The sequence below is a fragment of the Syngnathoides biaculeatus genome, chromosome 18 (genome assembly GCF_019802595.1).
Source record: "Syngnathoides biaculeatus isolate LvHL_M chromosome 18, ASM1980259v1, whole genome shotgun sequence".
Lineage (NCBI taxonomy): Eukaryota > Metazoa > Chordata > Actinopteri > Syngnathiformes > Syngnathidae > Syngnathoides > Syngnathoides biaculeatus.
Genome location: NC_084657.1, coordinates 10,847,689 through 10,864,730, shown reverse-complemented (window position 1 = coordinate 10,864,730; position 17,042 = coordinate 10,847,689). Strand labels below are relative to the sequence as shown.

The 17,042-nt window shown below is 44.4% G+C and overlaps 1 protein-coding gene and 1 long non-coding RNA gene across 3 annotated transcripts; one reads left to right on the top strand and one right to left on the bottom strand.

Moving 5' to 3' along the window:
* Positions 1–191: 191 nt before the first annotated feature.
* LOC133491599 (UDP-glucuronosyltransferase 1-2-like) lies at positions 192–16,720 on the bottom strand. 2 transcript variants are annotated; one of them, XM_061802915.1, is made up of 5 exons: positions 16,632–16,720; positions 13,737–13,824; positions 2,779–3,062; positions 1,215–1,910; positions 192–986 (listed from the first exon to the last, which is right to left on the bottom strand). In XM_061802915.1, the coding sequence occupies exons 2-5, from the start codon at positions 13,768–13,770 to the stop codon at positions 405–407; spliced, it is 1,596 nt and encodes a 531-aa protein (XP_061658899.1). In that variant the 5' UTR covers positions 13,771–13,824; positions 16,632–16,720; the 3' UTR covers positions 192–404. The 2 variants fall into 2 exon arrangements, with proteins under 2 accessions (XP_061658899.1, XP_061658897.1); XM_061802913.1 differs by lacking the exons at positions 13,737–13,824; positions 16,632–16,720 and having other exon boundaries at positions 2,779–3,446.
* LOC133491602 (uncharacterized) lies at positions 1,780–15,046 on the top strand. The gene is made up of 3 exons (XR_009792441.1): positions 1,780–1,920; positions 6,321–6,398; positions 14,895–15,046. It is a non-coding gene; the product is annotated as an uncharacterized LOC133491602 (long non-coding RNA).
* Positions 16,721–17,042: the final 322 nt, after the last annotated feature.

The following is a 17,042-nucleotide window of genomic DNA, read 5'->3' as shown; positions in this document are numbered from 1 at the left end:
GAAAATCAGTTTGATACTTTCTTATTTTAGAAAAGGTGTACTTTAGGTTTGTTGAGTCCAATTTGTTTTAAATGTTTAAAAAGCTTGAAACTTAACTCGTGTTTATACAAGTTGGAAACTCTGACCTTCGAACCCTCGTTGGAAACATTAAACTTGCCTTGCAACCCTAATTTCAAACCATAATCCTTGTTTGAAAACCTCAATTTTTTCGTCAACCCTAATTCGAAACCTTAACGTTTACTTGGACCCACAGTTTGAAACCTAAACCTCATCTGAAAACCCGTGACCCTGGTTTGGCTTTGGACACTCATTTGAACCCTTCACTTTGAAATTTTTAAACTTATGAGATAAGGGTCAAGAAATGTCAAGAAAAGGTTTGTATTTATCCTGAATGTGGTTAATTTCTATTGTTGTTTTGTTTTGTTTTTTCTCGGCGTTTTGCAGCAGAGGAACCTGACGAGAGCCACGGCCGCCAACGAAAGCACAGCTCCAATGGCCAAGAGCAGCACCGCTACGTCGACACCGTAGTAAGCGTACCAGGGCATCTCGTAGGCCCCGGTGCGCAGATGCGGCGCCCCCTTGTGCCGCATCACGTACTCTACCCAAAAGATGGCCCGATCCATGGCCGTCATGGGCTGATCCCGGTGCAGGTCCGACAACCTCCTCATGTTGCGCCGGTAGCTATCCTGGCTCAGGACCTCGTTGAGGCCAGCCTCGAAGTCCCGGGTGAGATCTACCAGGTCTACAATCTTGGCGGCTCCCCTGTGCTCCAAGCGCACCAGGTTGTCAAACTGGTCGAAGAAAAGCGGGATTCCCAGGACTGGGACGCCATAGAAGATGGCCTCCTGGAGTCCATTGGTGCCCCCGTGGGCTACAAAGACTTTGGTCTGTGGGTGGCCCAGGAGATCCTTTTGAGGCATCCAGTCCACCATCATCGTGTTGTTGCCCAGCGTGGATGGTCGAGGACCTTTGTAACGCCAAATCACCTAAAATGGGAAAGTTGAAGAAGACACAAGTCGAATTCTGTATCTCAAATCGTCTTTCCCCATTTAAATGAATGGAAAAGCATTAATTTGTTCCAGCCCCATACCCAAAAGAAACAGAAAAATCATGCTTGTGTTTTTAATAACAAAAAACCCCAATAATATCTTATCTTATAAAACATAGGGTAATAAAGAAATGTGAATAATGTGAAGAATTTAACCATCCATCACCTTCTGCGGCAACCTGGCAAAGACGGCAGCGATTTCCTTTGCGTCGGACTCGGGCATAGCGTCGACCAGAGTGCCAAGACTCATGACAACCACACCGTGCTCCCCGGCGGTCTGGACAAAGTCCTCCAGGTGTCCAGGCAGCGGGCGGGCAGCCCGGCACTGGAAGCCGCCGATGTAGATGACGTTTGGCATGGTGGGCCGTGGGAAGTCAAAGACGAAATCAGTGCGGAAGAGCCAAATGTCGGCCTGTTGAAGGAGGGAGTTGATGTCGCAGCCGCCGTGGATGTGTTTCCTGCAGAGGGCGCTATAGATGGGCTCAATTAGGATTCTTTGCTGGAGGATGACCAAGGCGTAGAAGAAGACATTCTTCACCCTCTGGAAGAAGTCCATCTTGTCCGTCAGGCCCGAACCCGGTACAGGGACGTAGGAGAGCGGTGAGGGGGCCATGGCGAAGTGGCCCTCGCCGCCATGGATCCAGCGGACGTTGAGCACCAGAGGAAGATCCAGGAACTTGGCCAGCACCACCCCAATGGGAATGGCCGGGTCGGTCAGGACCATGTCGAAGTGGGAGTCTCTCAAGCTCTGGACCATCTCCCGGTTCTCCAAGAAGGCCGAGAGGGAGGCGCCCCACACGGAGTGGGCCTCGTAGATCATGTTGGTGAACTCGCGGTGCATGGTGCGCCCCTTTCGGAGGCCCTGGGAAAAGGTAAGTTCTGTTGTTTGACAGATGCTAACATTCCCAAGACTTTGTTTTGTTTACTTCAGTCAAACTTGACTGGTCACAATAAAGTAACAAATGATAAAATTGCAGAATCTTCAGTTCGTTGAGTTTGACAAAGGCTAATAACTTCCTCAGCCTTCATATTGTTCATTCTTGACGGATGATTAAGTTTGACAAATTGTAACATTTCGTAGCATTCACTTTGTTCAATTCAGTCAAACTTGACTTGTGACGATAAGGTTTGACAAACACAAATGTTGCTAAAATCCATTTTGCTGATTTCAATCGCGCTCGTTTGACTGACCCTTGCATGACTAACCATTTTTTAAGTTGTTCACTTCACTGTTGATGCAGCGCGGTGACACATCTGGTTAGATCGTTGACTTCACAGTTCTGCGGAACGGGATTCAAATTCCGGTCCCGCCTGTGTAGAGGTTTCATTTTCTCCCCGTGCCTGCCTGGGTTTTCTCTGGGCGGGCACTCCGCTTTCCTCCCGCATCCCAAAAACGTGCAACATTAATTGGACTCTCTGAATTGCCCCGACCTGTGATTATGAGTGCGACTGTTGTCTGTCTCTTTGTGCCCCGCGATTGGCTGGTGACCAGTTCTGGGTGTACCCTATCTCCTGCCCGATGACAGCTGGGATAGGCTCCAGCACTCCCCGCAACTCTTGTGAGGATAAGCGGCTCAGAAAATGGATGGATACTTAAACACTTTTAACAAATAATGGCACTGCTAAGCCTTTGAGTTGTTTTACATCACTCGTGATGACAAAGTTTGAAAAATGATATTCCTTGAGTTTTTTTCCCATTATTTCAAATGTGGTCAAATCTAGGTCGTTACCTTAATAAGATCTTGTAGAAATTCAAAAAATTCCTCCCATTCTCCGGCCACGTCGACGGTGACGGCGGCGTAGAGCGACGAGTTCCGAGGCACATAGACACTGTTGGAGGCTCGGATAACCGTCAGCCGGTGTCCTCGCAGGTGGAGCTCCTCCAGAAGAACCTTCATGTTGATCCAGTGGCTCCCGTCCACCGGGAACACCAGGATGTGGCCTCCGTCGGTCCCGGGCGGAGCCCGAGAAAAAACCAGCAGGACCAGCAACAAAAACGCAAGCGATTGGCATCCTAAAGTAAAACACAAACTTTTTGTCGCCATTGTTATCCACTTATAGTGAAAACAAAAAATCATCGCCAATGGGTAAAATTGAAAACATTGTTCTTTAGGGTTACATTTGTTTTTTTTTCTTTCTCATAATACACATAACCCATTCCTGCTTGATAGAAACGTATGTACAATATTCAGAAAAGGTTTGTGACATTAGGCTTTGGGGGATGAACTAAAATGCACCGCAACCTTTGCAGATGTAAAAGCACTGAAACGTAGAAACATTTGGACAGTCAAGCTTCGATTCACGTGCGCGTTCAAAGGTTTACAGAAGGTCAAGCAAAGTTCAGCCGTAACGTGCACATTTGAGGCTTGGCCTGAAGCCCAATATCGCACGTTATACAGTATAATATACAAATTGGACGTACCCATGGTGCAGGTTCGCAGCAGCTATGGCAACGGGTTAGCAGCGTGTTATCTGAATGTTTGGACTTCAAACTCGAGTCACAGGTGTACGTTCGTTGTTGGGTCAAACGCCAAGATTACAACACGAGTCACGTGACCGCCATAGTCACTTCAAAGAGGCGCTCGAAAAGTTGGCCATTGTACCGTATAGCGCAATATTTTTTGGGTGGCGCCATTTCAGAATGACGGGATTTTATCATCAGCAGTTACTGGTTCATCTCATTGAAGTAGAAATTCCCTGGTTTTCTTTCGTGACTTACACTCAGGGCCGACACTGAGGCGCTCTAAAACAGTCAGCGGAATATCCAAAGTGAAGATCAATTTTCAGGGTGTGTGCATAGCTGGTGAGCTAGCTCACTGCATGTCATCACTGCAGTGAGCTAGCATGTCATAACTTCAATTACGAAGTGACTTACACATTTAACGACAAAGCAAAACAAATCCATAAAGATGCGCATTTTAAAACTTTACTGTTCAACATGGATGCCTTTGGTTTCCCACACCTATTTCCCCACTTCCTTGTTCTGAGGGGATATTCCGGAATGTGCCCTGCGGCCTACTAACGGACCTCAACCAGACTCTACCTTGACGTTTGATTTTATTTCAATTATAAGACACTGTCGAAGGTTGATCAGTAATTTTCGAGGTAGTATTTAACACATTAGTTTATGTATGTAGATTTTAAAGCATGAGTATGAAATGAACAATAGCTTTCTTTCTTGGTATTTAGGAAACTGCTCCCTTTTTCAGGTTTTCCAGGTGTTTCCTCCTTCCTGTCTGCTGCTTTATCAGGGAACTCCAACACTCTGCCGCATCAGCGGAGTATCGTTTATGTAGTTCATCGCTTGACGCAAATAGCCTTAAATCTCAGATGCGTCCGGCCAGGTCCGCTACATTAGCCTGAACAAATAAAGCCAATGTTTTTTTTTTTCAACCTGGGTCTGGACAGGATGATGAGCACATGGAAACCGGCGTCGGGTGGCGGGATGGGACGCTCACCCCATCACCCACTTTTGCCTGAAAACTGTAAACGGGAATGCAGAGAGAAAATCCCGCCTACAAAGCCGCCTACTAGCTAACGGCCTCTTGGAATAATCCATAAAACTTTGATTGCTTGGAAAAAAATTAGGTTTAAACAGAAAACAAAAACGTTGATTTATTTCGATGTTTTTTTCATATGTTCACCTGAACACACTACCTCAGCCATTTTTAAATGATATATCTAATTATGAAAGCTTTACAGAAGGGATTTGGCTAAAATGTCTACTTTAAACCAAAATGGTCGACTTCCTGTTTAACTTCAGGCATGGATCCTTGAAACTTTTTTTTATGTCCTGACATGATGGACATGTCCACCAAATTTCATGTGGGTCAGTGTTTTTTTTTTTGGGGGGGGGGGGGGGAGGGGCTGGAAAACCCACTAAAATACATCCACAGATAATGTGGACTTGGAAAATGTCAACATGAAGAAGTTACTTCCGATTTAGCAAAGCGAGAACCTCTAATTGTCTCGGCTGGAAAATTCTCAGTCATGTCAGCCAAATTTTGCTGCTTTTCCACCCGGGGATTAGCATTAGTGCTAACAATAGCTACAGGGCAGGGCAAGGGCTACTCGCTGGGCAAGGAATCAATGATGAATGGAACATTCGCCACGACAATGGGAGCCTCTGGGGGGGCTTTGACTTGACACCCGGTGATGACTCATTTGGAAAAGACCTTGAAGAAGATGACGTTGCGTTCAAAACGAGTGCCTGAACTTGTCCAAAAAGTATGAGTGATGTTCGGACGAACCTCAGCGGGAGCGCTAAGTTCGTCGGAAGGCACATCAATCGTGCGCTCGCGCATTCCTGGCCGTCTCGTTTCCATTGTCAGCGAGCAGGTACACGCTCGCCAAATAACTCCATAGATGTATTCGAAACGTGGATGATGTCAGTACGTTAACATGACAGCAATCCAATAAAAACACTTGTGTTCCAACCGCTCGACACTCGTATGTTCACGTTTTAAGGCCCGTTTAGCTTACCGGAGTGTCCAGCTCATGTTGGAGGACCGAAAAGATTGAGAAATGAGTAAAATGAACCCCCGTTTATTGCCCACATGATGGAACACATAATAGCTGATAACGATTGATGCAAGTTATTTTTCATGCCGGATGCTCGAGTGGATCACATCTCCACAATTCAGTCCTGCATCAGTCTTGATACACAATTATCTTCAAGTACATATAATGTCTTGGGAAAAAAAATCCCTTTGGAGATTATTCAAGGTATCTGAAATAGAATCAAGATCTAACAGCTTGTCCATGTAGTTTTTTTAAAGGTAAAGAAAAATATGAACCGAAAAATGAAATGCAACAAGTCATCATCCGTAGTTCTAAAGTAGTTGATGTCTAAGGTCCAATCTTCCAGTCCAGTTGTCATTTCATTTCTTCTTTGTATATTATCCATCCATCCATTTTCTTCACCGCTTATCCTCACGAGGGTCGCGGGAGTCCTGGAGCCTATCCCAGCTGTCAACGTGCAGGAGGCGGAGTAAACCCTGAACTGGTTGCAAGCCAATCGTAGGGAACAGCGAGACAGACAAGAAAATGTAAAGAATGTTCTACATCTTGCACTGACAGACACACACGCACATGAGTCAGCCATTGTGCCAGTGTGTAAAAGGTGTGTTGACTTTTACAACAATCCTTTTGGGCACCGCGGCCTCAACGCAAACATTCCAAAGGGTCCCGCTGTCGTGTGTGAAACGCACACTCAGATACACACGTTCGCTCACGCGCACTTTATGACTTTTATGACAATTTATGTTGACAGGCCGTGAGAACCAGGCGTGGAAGCTGTCTTCGTTCAAACCCCGTAGGTGGTCTGGAGCCGGAACGAGTCTTCCTCGAGGTGAGGGAAAAACTGAGCCCCTCGCCCGTCTTGGGAAAACACACACCGACCTCCGCCAAGGCCTGGTTGGGTAGACTTGGTAAACAACGGCGTGCGGAAGGTGGCGGTGCTCGCCTATAGTCTAGGTTGCTTACGTCAAACCAAAATGGTTGACTTTGGGTTCAATTTCAGGCATAGGTCCGAGACACTTTATTTGTTCACCAAAATTCACATTATCAGTGAAACTGTGTCTGCGGTAAATTATTTGGAAAATTCCAAGAAAGGGAATTTGCCTGAAAAATCTGCTTTCAACGGAAGCGCTACAAAACAAGAACCTCTTGGGGATTGTTGCTTGGTGGAGGTGAACAAATTGCTCTCTGAACATGAAAGACTCGCAAAGGTTTTTACAAAGACCGCGTAGACCCAACGTGGACTGACATTAATCCAAAACAGATACTTTTCACTTCCTGCTATCTTACTCTCGCCCACCCATTCTCGACTACAACGCCAGTTCCCACTAAAACCGACGTAGTCCACATGACGACACCGACTGGATCCCTTCCCAAACGCTGTTCGATTCTCCCAGCTTGGACACGAGCCAGGGAGCTGTTTCCTCCTCGTTAGGAGAGTCAACATTAAAAAAAAAAAAATCCCGACGCTACAGAAGCCAAAACGTTCAGCGCGTTTCTCACCTTCTACGAGTTTATTAAGATGTCGTTGAACTGCCTAGCATACATAAAAGGAGACTTTTATGCTTGTTTTTGTTATCCGGATGAGCGGAGCGAGGGCGTTGGGACCGGGTGAGCGCTTTCTCCTCGGGGAAGTGTGGAGCCCAAAGTGGCTGTGTGTAGGGGAAAAAAAAGAGCTTCATTTTTCATAAATACATTTTTTGTTCGATGGTGACTGAGCTCAGGCGTTACGACTAGGCGAGCGGCAGCTACGTGCGGAAGTGGAGCATAGAGTGTGGGAAAAAACGAGCTTCAGATTTCATATTGTAAGTGGATTTTGCTTCAATGACGAGTTCGGGGTATGACCGCTCGGCGCTCAACTATTTTTGTTATGGTTATGTCAGGATGCATACATTTTCTCCAATCAATTTAAAAGTGTAATTTCTTCTTCTTTTCCTTTCGGATTGTCCTGTATGGGGTCACCACAGCGTGTCATATTTTTCCATCGAAGCCTATCTCGTGCATCCTCCTCTCTAACCCCAGCTGCCCTCATGTCTTCCCTCACAACATCCATCAACCTTTTCGTTGGTCTTCCTCTCTCTCACTCTCTTCCCTGGTAGCTCCATCTTTACCATCCTCCTACCAACTTCCTCACTCTCTCACCTCTGGACATGTCCAAGCCACCGGAGTCTGCTCTCTCGAACCTTGTCTCCAAAACATCCAATTTGTGCCGTCCCTCTACTGAGCTCATTTCTAATCCTATCTAACCTGCTCACTCTGAGCGAGAACCTCAACATCTTCATTTCTGCTACCTCAAGTTCTGCTTCCTGTTGCCACCGTCTCTGATCCGTACACCATGGCCGGCCTCACCACTGTTTTCCAAACTTTGCCCTTCACCCTGGCGGATTCCCTTCTGTCACATAGAACACCAGCCACCTTCCGCTTGGACCCGTTTCTTCACTTCCTTACCACACTCTCCATTGGTCTGTATTGTTGTCCCCAAGTATTTGAAGTCACCCACCCTCGCCATCTCTTCTCCCTAAAGCTTCACTCTTCCTCCTCCGCCTCTCTCATTCACGCACATATATTCTGTTTTACTTCGGCTAATCTTCATTCCTCTCCTTTCCAGTGCGTACCTCCATCTTTCTAATTGTTCCCCCGCCTGCTCCCTGCTTTCACTGGAGATCACAGTATCATCTGGGAACATCATGGTCCAAGGGGATTCCAGTCTAACCTCGTCTGTCAGTTTACCGCCAACAGGAAGGACCTCAGCGCGGATCCCTGATGCAGTCCCACCCCCACCTTAAATTCTTCTTCTTCTTCTTGATTTAAAAATCTCATTTATCAGTGTAAAAGAGAGTCAGATTTCCGAACAGCAAGTTTGCCGGTGCAGCCCAAATATCTGCAAATGAAATAATCCGACATACACGGCACACTCGAAGGTGATGTCATCGCCCAGATGTAATCTGAACGAACATGTACACGACTTCATCCAACTCTCCCCTCATTCTTGCGGTTTCCTCAGTCTTTCCAACATGGCCTTCCACCTGTCAGTCTGTCGTGGAACGGCTCGAGACGGGCGTTCCGGATGAATGGAGGGCCACGTGGACGTTTTTTTGACAAAAGTGAAATGCGCGCTGCTCTTCAAGCTTATTTTCGGCGTGGAATGTGTGGGAGTCTCCCCCCACCCCGCTGCATTTCCAGGCAGGGGGCTTCGACCCATAGCTTTGGTTCTGCTTTTAAAACTTTTCTTTTTCCTCCAGTTTCATACCTTCTGGTTCTGCTCTGATGATTGCTGGGATAGGCTCTAGGGCTCCCGTAACCCTTGTGAGGATAAGCGGCAAAGAAAATGGATGGATGGATGGATGGATCTGATGCTGTGCTTGCTATGATGATGGGTCGCCTCCTCCAGCCCGATGACAGATGCGCTTTTCATTTCCACAATGTCGTCTGGAGAAGTAGAATACTTTATCTCTGCTTTTATTAATCTTGGCGTCGTTGACGTGATCAGAATGCAAACTGTTTGAATAGATATGGAAATAATACATACATACTTTTATTGGAGCTTATCCCAGGGAATAGAAGTCAGGGATAGTATCCCACCTCTGCGGTAGCATCGAGGGGGGTTTACGGACACTTTTGCAACGTTTTGGGGCGAGCTTAAACATTTGCACCTTTGATTCCGTATGACTTCACTGTATAAACACGACGCCGCCGAACACTGCTGGGTTTTATTCAAAAATCGTTTGGGTCTAGGATTTGTGTACATTGCACAAGGTACAGTCGGCGAACTCGTGCAATAATGCGCTTGTATGTTCGCGTTGAAATGCACGAGCAGGCTGTGCAAGCCATGCCCGAAGCAGCAGGTGGCGCTGCAACCCCAAACGGTGATGCTAAACATTCTAAATGACGCATTTATTGCAATTGGACACTCTAAATTGCCCTTAGGTGTGACTGCGAGTGCGGCTGTTTGTCTCAATGTACGCTGCCTCCTGCCTGTTGACAACTGGGATAGGCTCCAGCACTTCGTGAGGATAAGCGGCTGAGAAAATTGATGGATGCCTGGATGGATGGATTGTTTCCTTTCAGACACCAAAGTCAGTTTAACATATCTATATGATATTCGGTGGACATTTTTACCATTCATAGACCTACGGAAGCAAATTACTGCCACACCCAAAAAAAAAAAAAAAAAAGGTCGCATTTCATATAATAATGTGAAACTTTTCGCATAAACTTTTCACATAATTTTGTGAAATGTTTCACATAATTATGTGATACATTTCACATAATTAGCGTCCAGTAGCATCCGGAGTTACCCTGGTATTACTTGTGTTAACATGTGTTGGGTAGCTAGCAGAAAAGAGCACAAAACTATATGATGACAAGAATAAACTTACATATTCTTGCTCCGTGCGTAAGACGCAATCTTCAGGTACACCACGACTCCGTAAAAAAGCTCACCAAATCCACGTTTTGTGCAACACTCAATGAGAATCCACTTCTACCTGTCTTTCTGTATGCCACCTTGGAATGATCTAAGTGATTCACATGATAATGTGATAAGTTTCACATTATTATGTGATAAGTTTCACATAATTATCTGAAATGCGACCTTTTTTTTGGTGTGGCAGTAATACGCTTCTGTAGTATAGACCCAAAAAAAGGCCATGCCATGCCAGAAAAGCCACAGGAAGTGGGCCATTTTGTCTAAAAACATGCCAGAGAAGTTCGACGACTCACCATGAACCATGATTTTTTTGGTGGTGGTGGTGTTGGGGGGATTCAGCACCCAAATTCAGATGACTATGGTAACATGCCATTTTGCAGCCATATTAAAGTAGTAAAGTAAAAGTATTACGATGTCACTAAATGTGGTTTAGGATTCTTCAAAGAAAACATCTGAGAGATTCCGTCTAATTTCATCCAAATTGAAAACTTTTATACCAAACAGATGAGCAGCGATTCATCAGATAATTTCAATGTGGTCATTTTTATATATATATATTTTTTTGTCAGATGTATACATCGTAAGCTTCGATCAGCGTTAGCGTTGCCGTGACACCATTTTGTCGATCCAAAAGTATTGCACGCGGTTGCCGTTTGTTTTCCAGCGCGACAAACACGCTCGTCCGTCTTTCCCATTCTCGTCCACTGAGGTCATGCGGACCCATGCGAGCACATGAAAGCGTTGTCGTTTGTTGACTTTGCAAACAGACTCTCCTCGTTACTGCCGCCTGCTTTTGTTCACATCTTGCTGGTTTTCACTCGGGTTCGGAGATTTATCTGAGCGCGGCTCCTTGTGAGCATAATAAACAAGGGTATAGCTTCTGTCGCGGAAGTCCAGTTTTATGGAAACAATCTCTGTGGGTGGCTGCAGCTCATTTACGGTCAAAACGCGTCCACAACAAAGTCTGCAGACTTTTAGACCGCAGAGTCTCCATCAGGGTAGGGGTGGGCACACTCTTGTGCTTTAAATACCGACAAATGAGTCAGCTCATTCATAAAACAAATTTTATAAAAAGACAGAAAGAAAGGTTTAATTGAATTAATCGCCCCACTTTCTTTATATAGCACTAGAACAACAATTGCAATGATGAAATTACAATTTTTAAAAAAATAAATTAGTTGGGATTGGCTCCAGCATTCCCGCGTCGCTTGCGAGGATAAGCGGCTTGGAAAATGGAATGGAATGGGTAAAAAAAAAAAAAAAAAAAAAAGGATATGCGTATACAGATATCTTTTACCAATATTTTATCTTATTAATTTACAATAAATGAATAAAAATAATCAATGCAATAAATTAATAAAAATGACTTCATATATTTTATGTACTATTTTAGTTTCTCATAATTTTTTACTAATCCATTAATCAGTTATTTGGTTTAAAAATGTTTAATGTACATGTTGTCATGTTGAAATCTTATCTAATATTATTTCAATGATCAAATAATTGTTGATCATTTACAAGAAATCAATTAACAAAATCCTGAATGAGACAAATTGATTAAAATGAACCCAAAAAAAATGTTTTAAATGACAGAAAGGAGTGAAAATAAATGACTAGAAAAACAATAGTGATGAACAAAAAAAATTTCAAACTCAATCAACCAATTATTCAATTAGATTAAGCACTAAAAATGAATCAATTAAATTAACCACGTTAAAAAAAAGAACATACAGAACTCTTGATCACGAAAAAGCTCGGTGGATTTGATGAAAGAGATTTCCATTTGTGATATTTTTTCCAGAGTGAAAATGTTCCAAGCGGAGCGGTTCCAATTGGAAAGCAGGTACGCAAGACCGCCGGGTGACTCGAAATTTCCAAGCTTGCTTTGCCTACGGTTGTGCAAAGTGTACATCCAAGTCTCAGACCCGTGCCGGAAAATGGACAAAGTCAGCCATTTTGGTTTGAAGGCCCCCCACCCCAAAAAAAAAAAAAATTGGGCACAAGGGCGCAGTCAGTGCTGCTTGCACCTTTAATTATATTTGGAAAAGCGGACTTTCCACTTTCCTCTCGCGCGCGAGTGAAGAGAGGCCATGTTGGGCTGTGAGAAGATGACGTCATCGTCAAATTGCTCAGCAAACAATGTCGCAGCGCACGTTTGCCATCGGCGGTGTCCTCGGCAGACAACCGTGATCCTCACGTGTGAAACGAACATAAACCACAATACGGTATTTACCTCCAAGTCACCAAACCATTCCAGAAGATTCTGATTCTGGATCAGACCTGGTTGCATGCACACGGCATGATTGTGATGTCAACCGGCTAACGATGAACAGATCAAAACCGAACTTGTTGCCGGCTGACTTTTAATAACTGAAACGATGATGACACATTTTTGCCTTCAGCGTGGAATCATTTCAAGCCGTTGACATTATAATTGGTTGTAATTTGCACACCGAGATGAGAGCGCGGACTGAGCCGCCTGTTTCCTTTTTCTTCTTCATCTCCTTGTGGTGATGAAAACGATTGTCTGTAGACGTATTGCGCTAAATCCTGATGCATATTCTTAGTAACTGAAATAATAATGAGATATAAATCTTCCCTGTCTGATAATTTCTGACGCTTTAACCGATCGTAGTCGTTTAATTGATCGTAATCGGACAACGCACCTGTCAAACTGGACCAGGAACATGATTGTCGGTACCAAGTCGTGATGTTGCACCGGGTGTTAACGGAGCTTTCCGATGGCGATTTTAAGCTCCGCCCCCTTAGCCATGTCCCACAAGCTTCTAAAATGGTGACTGAACACAACATGTTTGAAGTCGATTCTCTATCGCGTATTCCAGATAATATTGGGGTATGTTTTTTTCGCCAAATGCGTCAGACTTGTCCAAGAGAGTTCTACAGAGAGGTCTCAACTATTTCACGCGAAGATATGTACAATGAATTGAGATTTTGGACGGAGCAGGATGCAATGACGGAGTTTCTGCGAAATGTTGCCGATCAATGCAAAAAAGTTCGACGCCTCACAAACTTCATATTGAAATGCTAGAGGATAAAATGGTGGAATCGTACTGCGCATGTAAAGGAGGGTGAGTACTTTTTACTTGGAAAGATCACGAGTAATATCATTGTAGTCTTTACAAGTGATTGGGTGTTTTCATTTAACTTGGCTCGTAATACCCAGTGCTCTGTCCCGTGTAAAAGTCCGATGTGATACAAATAGGCAAATAGACATTTCTCTTGCACGAAGTGGTGCATTTACGTATTATTAACCCCACTTTTCGGCATAAAACATGACACACTTCTTTCAGCAGATCAATGATACACTAACAAAGTGAAAGTTGTTCTCCTGCAATGTATAAAGCACTGATAATAATTCATTCAAACACAGGATATCAGAATTGCACGTCCCCCAAGCGCATCTGAGGACCATTGTCTTTGTAACATTAACTTTTCCAAGCGCACGCTACTGACAACCAGCGTTGCTTGTGGGACAACATGGCGGCAGGGGCGTGTCAAGACAATGCAGCTATCTGATTGGCTATTATTGTACGAGTGATTGACAGGTCGGAAAAGGTCCATTGATGGCCCTTGACTGCATCATTATTGCCAGAGCACTCGCGAGTGATTGCACAAACTGCCACAAGCCCCCAGGATGCAGCCGTGTGACGGAATACATTTATGAGTTTTTTTTTTTTTTTTTGGCGTGTGTGTGGTGGGTGATGGTTGTGTGTGTGTTACCAATCAAACAGCGGCAGCGGTTCGCTGAGTGCATTCTGTTTCCCTTTGAGTTGTCCTTTGTGGACCCCCGCTCAGTGTTTGTGTATTTCTGTTGATTGCGAGAGAAGAAGAAATTGAAATAAACATTAGCTCGGTCACACTCCAAAGACCTCGTCAAAGCAGAAACGCTTGGAGGCTGCCGTGTTTTGCGTCTCCTTCCCGTGAAGACTTGAAGCCAATAGCGATGCGATGGAGCTTGACCCAGCCGGGACGTTTTGGGACGCCGCTGTGTTTGAGCAGGAGGTCCTTTTGTGGAAACGTTTAAAAAAGTGACTCACTGCCTGCTGGCCTGTGACTGTCAAACTTTTTTTTTTTTTTTTTTTTTTAATGATGCGCCATCCAGCAGAGAGGCGCACAGTTGATGAAGTCACACCGTTTAGATGCCAAGCTGAGAGGGACGCTGGCCATTTTCTTTGAGGAATGCCTTCGTGGTTGCTTTATTATTCTGGGAATTTTGAAAAATTCAGCCCCTCGTGCTGGGTTTGATTTAGCAGCATGAAATTTGGTAGGCATGTCTTTAAGGGTTAGTCCTACAAAAAAAAAAAAAAAGTCTCACACAGGCATACCTGAAAACTCATGCATCCGACCATTTGACACCCATTTGTCCATTACCAGGGTTATTTACAAAGACAAATTCATCCGAGAGATTTTCTCAGAATATTATCAAATGTTAAGATGATCTAGCAGACAGATGGGTGGAGCCAAATGGCGAAAAACATGACTTTCCGTGGCTGTGTGTGGGCGGAAGATGATGTCGAAGATTGATGACTCACCATAAAATAGAAAGGCCGTAACTCAGCTCCACAAGGGCGGAGGGCCTCCCGCTACTGAGCTAATTTTTGGGTGTCTTCAGCCATCACCCCTAACGGGTGTAAATTTTCACCTGCAAATTTTGGCGAGTTTCAGATTCTGCAGAAGCCCTGAAAAAATGGCACCTCATTCGATTAGAATGAAGAAATACAGCAGAAGACAGGATGTGCAGCTTGGAATTCTTCCATTTTCTGGGAATAGGGAGATCGGGGAAATTCCGGGCGGGTGATGTGATTGTTGATGTTTTTGACCCCAAAAGGGAGGAACTGTTGCTTCTGAATTATTATTTTTTTTCACGTGTTTATGAAGTGTCACTGCATGGAGGTCCGTGAACTAAATGATGGTGGACTTTTGGCCTTCGCTGATGGTACATCACCGCCATGGACCGGTGTTTCTTTTGGATAATCATCTGAACTTCCTTCTCCTGTCTGTCACTCCGTTACCATGCTCTTCCCGACTGATCGGAACTGGACAGAATGCTTCTTTCTCACCGTTATTCTCCGACAATGCGGCTATTCTTTGTTCGATTTTTAATAAAGCGGAGTTGAAACTGAGGCCAGAGGACGCCCTGTTATATTTGGCTTGAGGACTCGGCCCCGTCAGCCGGGACCTTTGAGCGGTGTCCCATGACTGATGTTTTGTTGGGAGAAATGACTGATAGAACCAAGGCATGGGGCCAACACCCCTTTAAAAGGGGTTCGCCTTTACGCCGCCATGTCCCCTCCGAGGAGGATCAATAAAGCGCTACCTGAAGCGCATCGTTTTTTTAATTACGAGACTTTAATCACAGTCCCGCGATGTCGCCAATGGCTCCGCATGTCTGAATGTGATCGAACTGGAAACAAAGGAAAGGGGTTTTCGTCTGCTCTTTGTTTACGTAACAACGAGAGAGGAAACATGATGAAGGTTTCGTTCCATTGCAACCAAAATAATCATGGCTAGCAGTATTATCATAATATTGATAAAAGAAATGTCAACATCAACAAAAATCACAGATATAGGCATAAAAGGTTCTATTAAGATTGCAGCATGAGAAATTGTAAACGGCAACAATAAAAGTGAATTTCCATGCTTGCAAGACACCACAAAATTTGCCTGAAAATCTCCATGACAACAGTAAACTTCTGAACAAATTAGAAATCGGAAACTGCAACAACTAAAATGAACTTTTATCCGTACAATAGCAGAAGAAATATGCTTTCTAATATGCTGACCAGGAGGAGAATGCCATTCTAATCACATTGTGAGCGGCACATTAAAAATCATAAACAGCAAAAAAAGCAAAGAATGTTTTTTTTCCATTCAAGACCCGGCAAAATTTTTAACTTTAACTTTAAAAGAGTAAAGCGTGATAAGTCAAAGTTATGATCGTGATCTCAGGAAACTGCAGCATTTTGGAGGCTAAAATTGTGTCTCAGAATGGATATTTGGGTGGGTGGGGGGAGTAACACAATCTACATTAAAACATCAATCGTTAAAATGGTCATCCTTGAAATTGGACGTCACGTGCAAGGATGCGCAAGGATGTCAAGACTGAAACAATAGACGACTGGCATCCGCTGTAAATCCGTCAGATGCATACAAGGGTCTACGATGGAGTATCTAAATCACTCTGCACTGTAGTCACTCATCCATGTCAACCCACTCGCTGCAGTACGACGCCGTAATCCGACGAGGTTGTTGTCATGTAAACATACAAAAAGAGAGCTGATTGAAAGGAGGGAAAGCGTTGCCACCGTACGCCCGACTTGACCTTCTGCAAGCTCGTTCATGTCTGTAGACTTTGAGCTTTCCAGAGAAAAGGGGGCCATGTGTGCGTGTTAGAACTGAACCACACCCAGAACACTTGTGCCCTCATAAAGGAATCTCTTATCCCCACTCCGATGTTGACACGGCTCCTTTCAAGAGAGTGTTGAGAGACCCTCACAACAATCGTCAATGTTGTGGAAATAAAATGACGACTGCGACAGCTATTTCATAACCGTTCACCAGTTAGAGCAAGAATACACATGCAAACCTGATTTTTTTTTTTTTTACGACTCTTACTTTTGGAAGTACTTGACACGGCGTAGCAGCCGAGGTCAGTAAGTTTGAATCCAGCACAGTGGTCGTTTGTGAGCCACTAAGAACCGGATTGTTTTCTTAAAAGTGCAAACACCCAACGAGCGGTTTTTAAGTGAGTGCTGAGGGACAAAAGCTGCCTTTACACCTCCAGATTGCTGCGTGAAGTCATAAAGCAGATCCAATGAATTTTTTTCATTTACTGTACATTCTTGTTCCAGCACTGATTTTGATAGCGGGCCTTGAAGTGGAACTCCAGGCCTGCTGCTCCCCCTGGTGCACACTAATGGGACGGACACTGGGATTGAACACTCACTTGCCACCGAGGAAAAAAACTACGATGATCAGCACAATTTTGAGCATTTTTGCCCTTCAGTCTTTGAAAGATGGGCCTGA

Excerpts from the sequence above, each read along its gene's own strand:
- LOC133491599 (XM_061802913.1), bottom strand. The coding sequence starts at position 3,126 with ATGATTTTTTGTTTTCACTATAAGTGGATAACAATGGCGACAAAAAGT. Across the intron at positions 1,911-2,778 it reads TTCTACAAGATCTTATTAAG|GGCCTCCGAAAGGGGCGCAC; the intron begins GTAACGACCTAG and ends ACCTTTTCCCAG. Across the intron at positions 987-1,214 it reads TTGCCAGGTTGCCGCAGAAG|GTGATTTGGCGTTACAAAGG; the intron begins GTGATGGATGGT and ends TTCCCATTTTAG.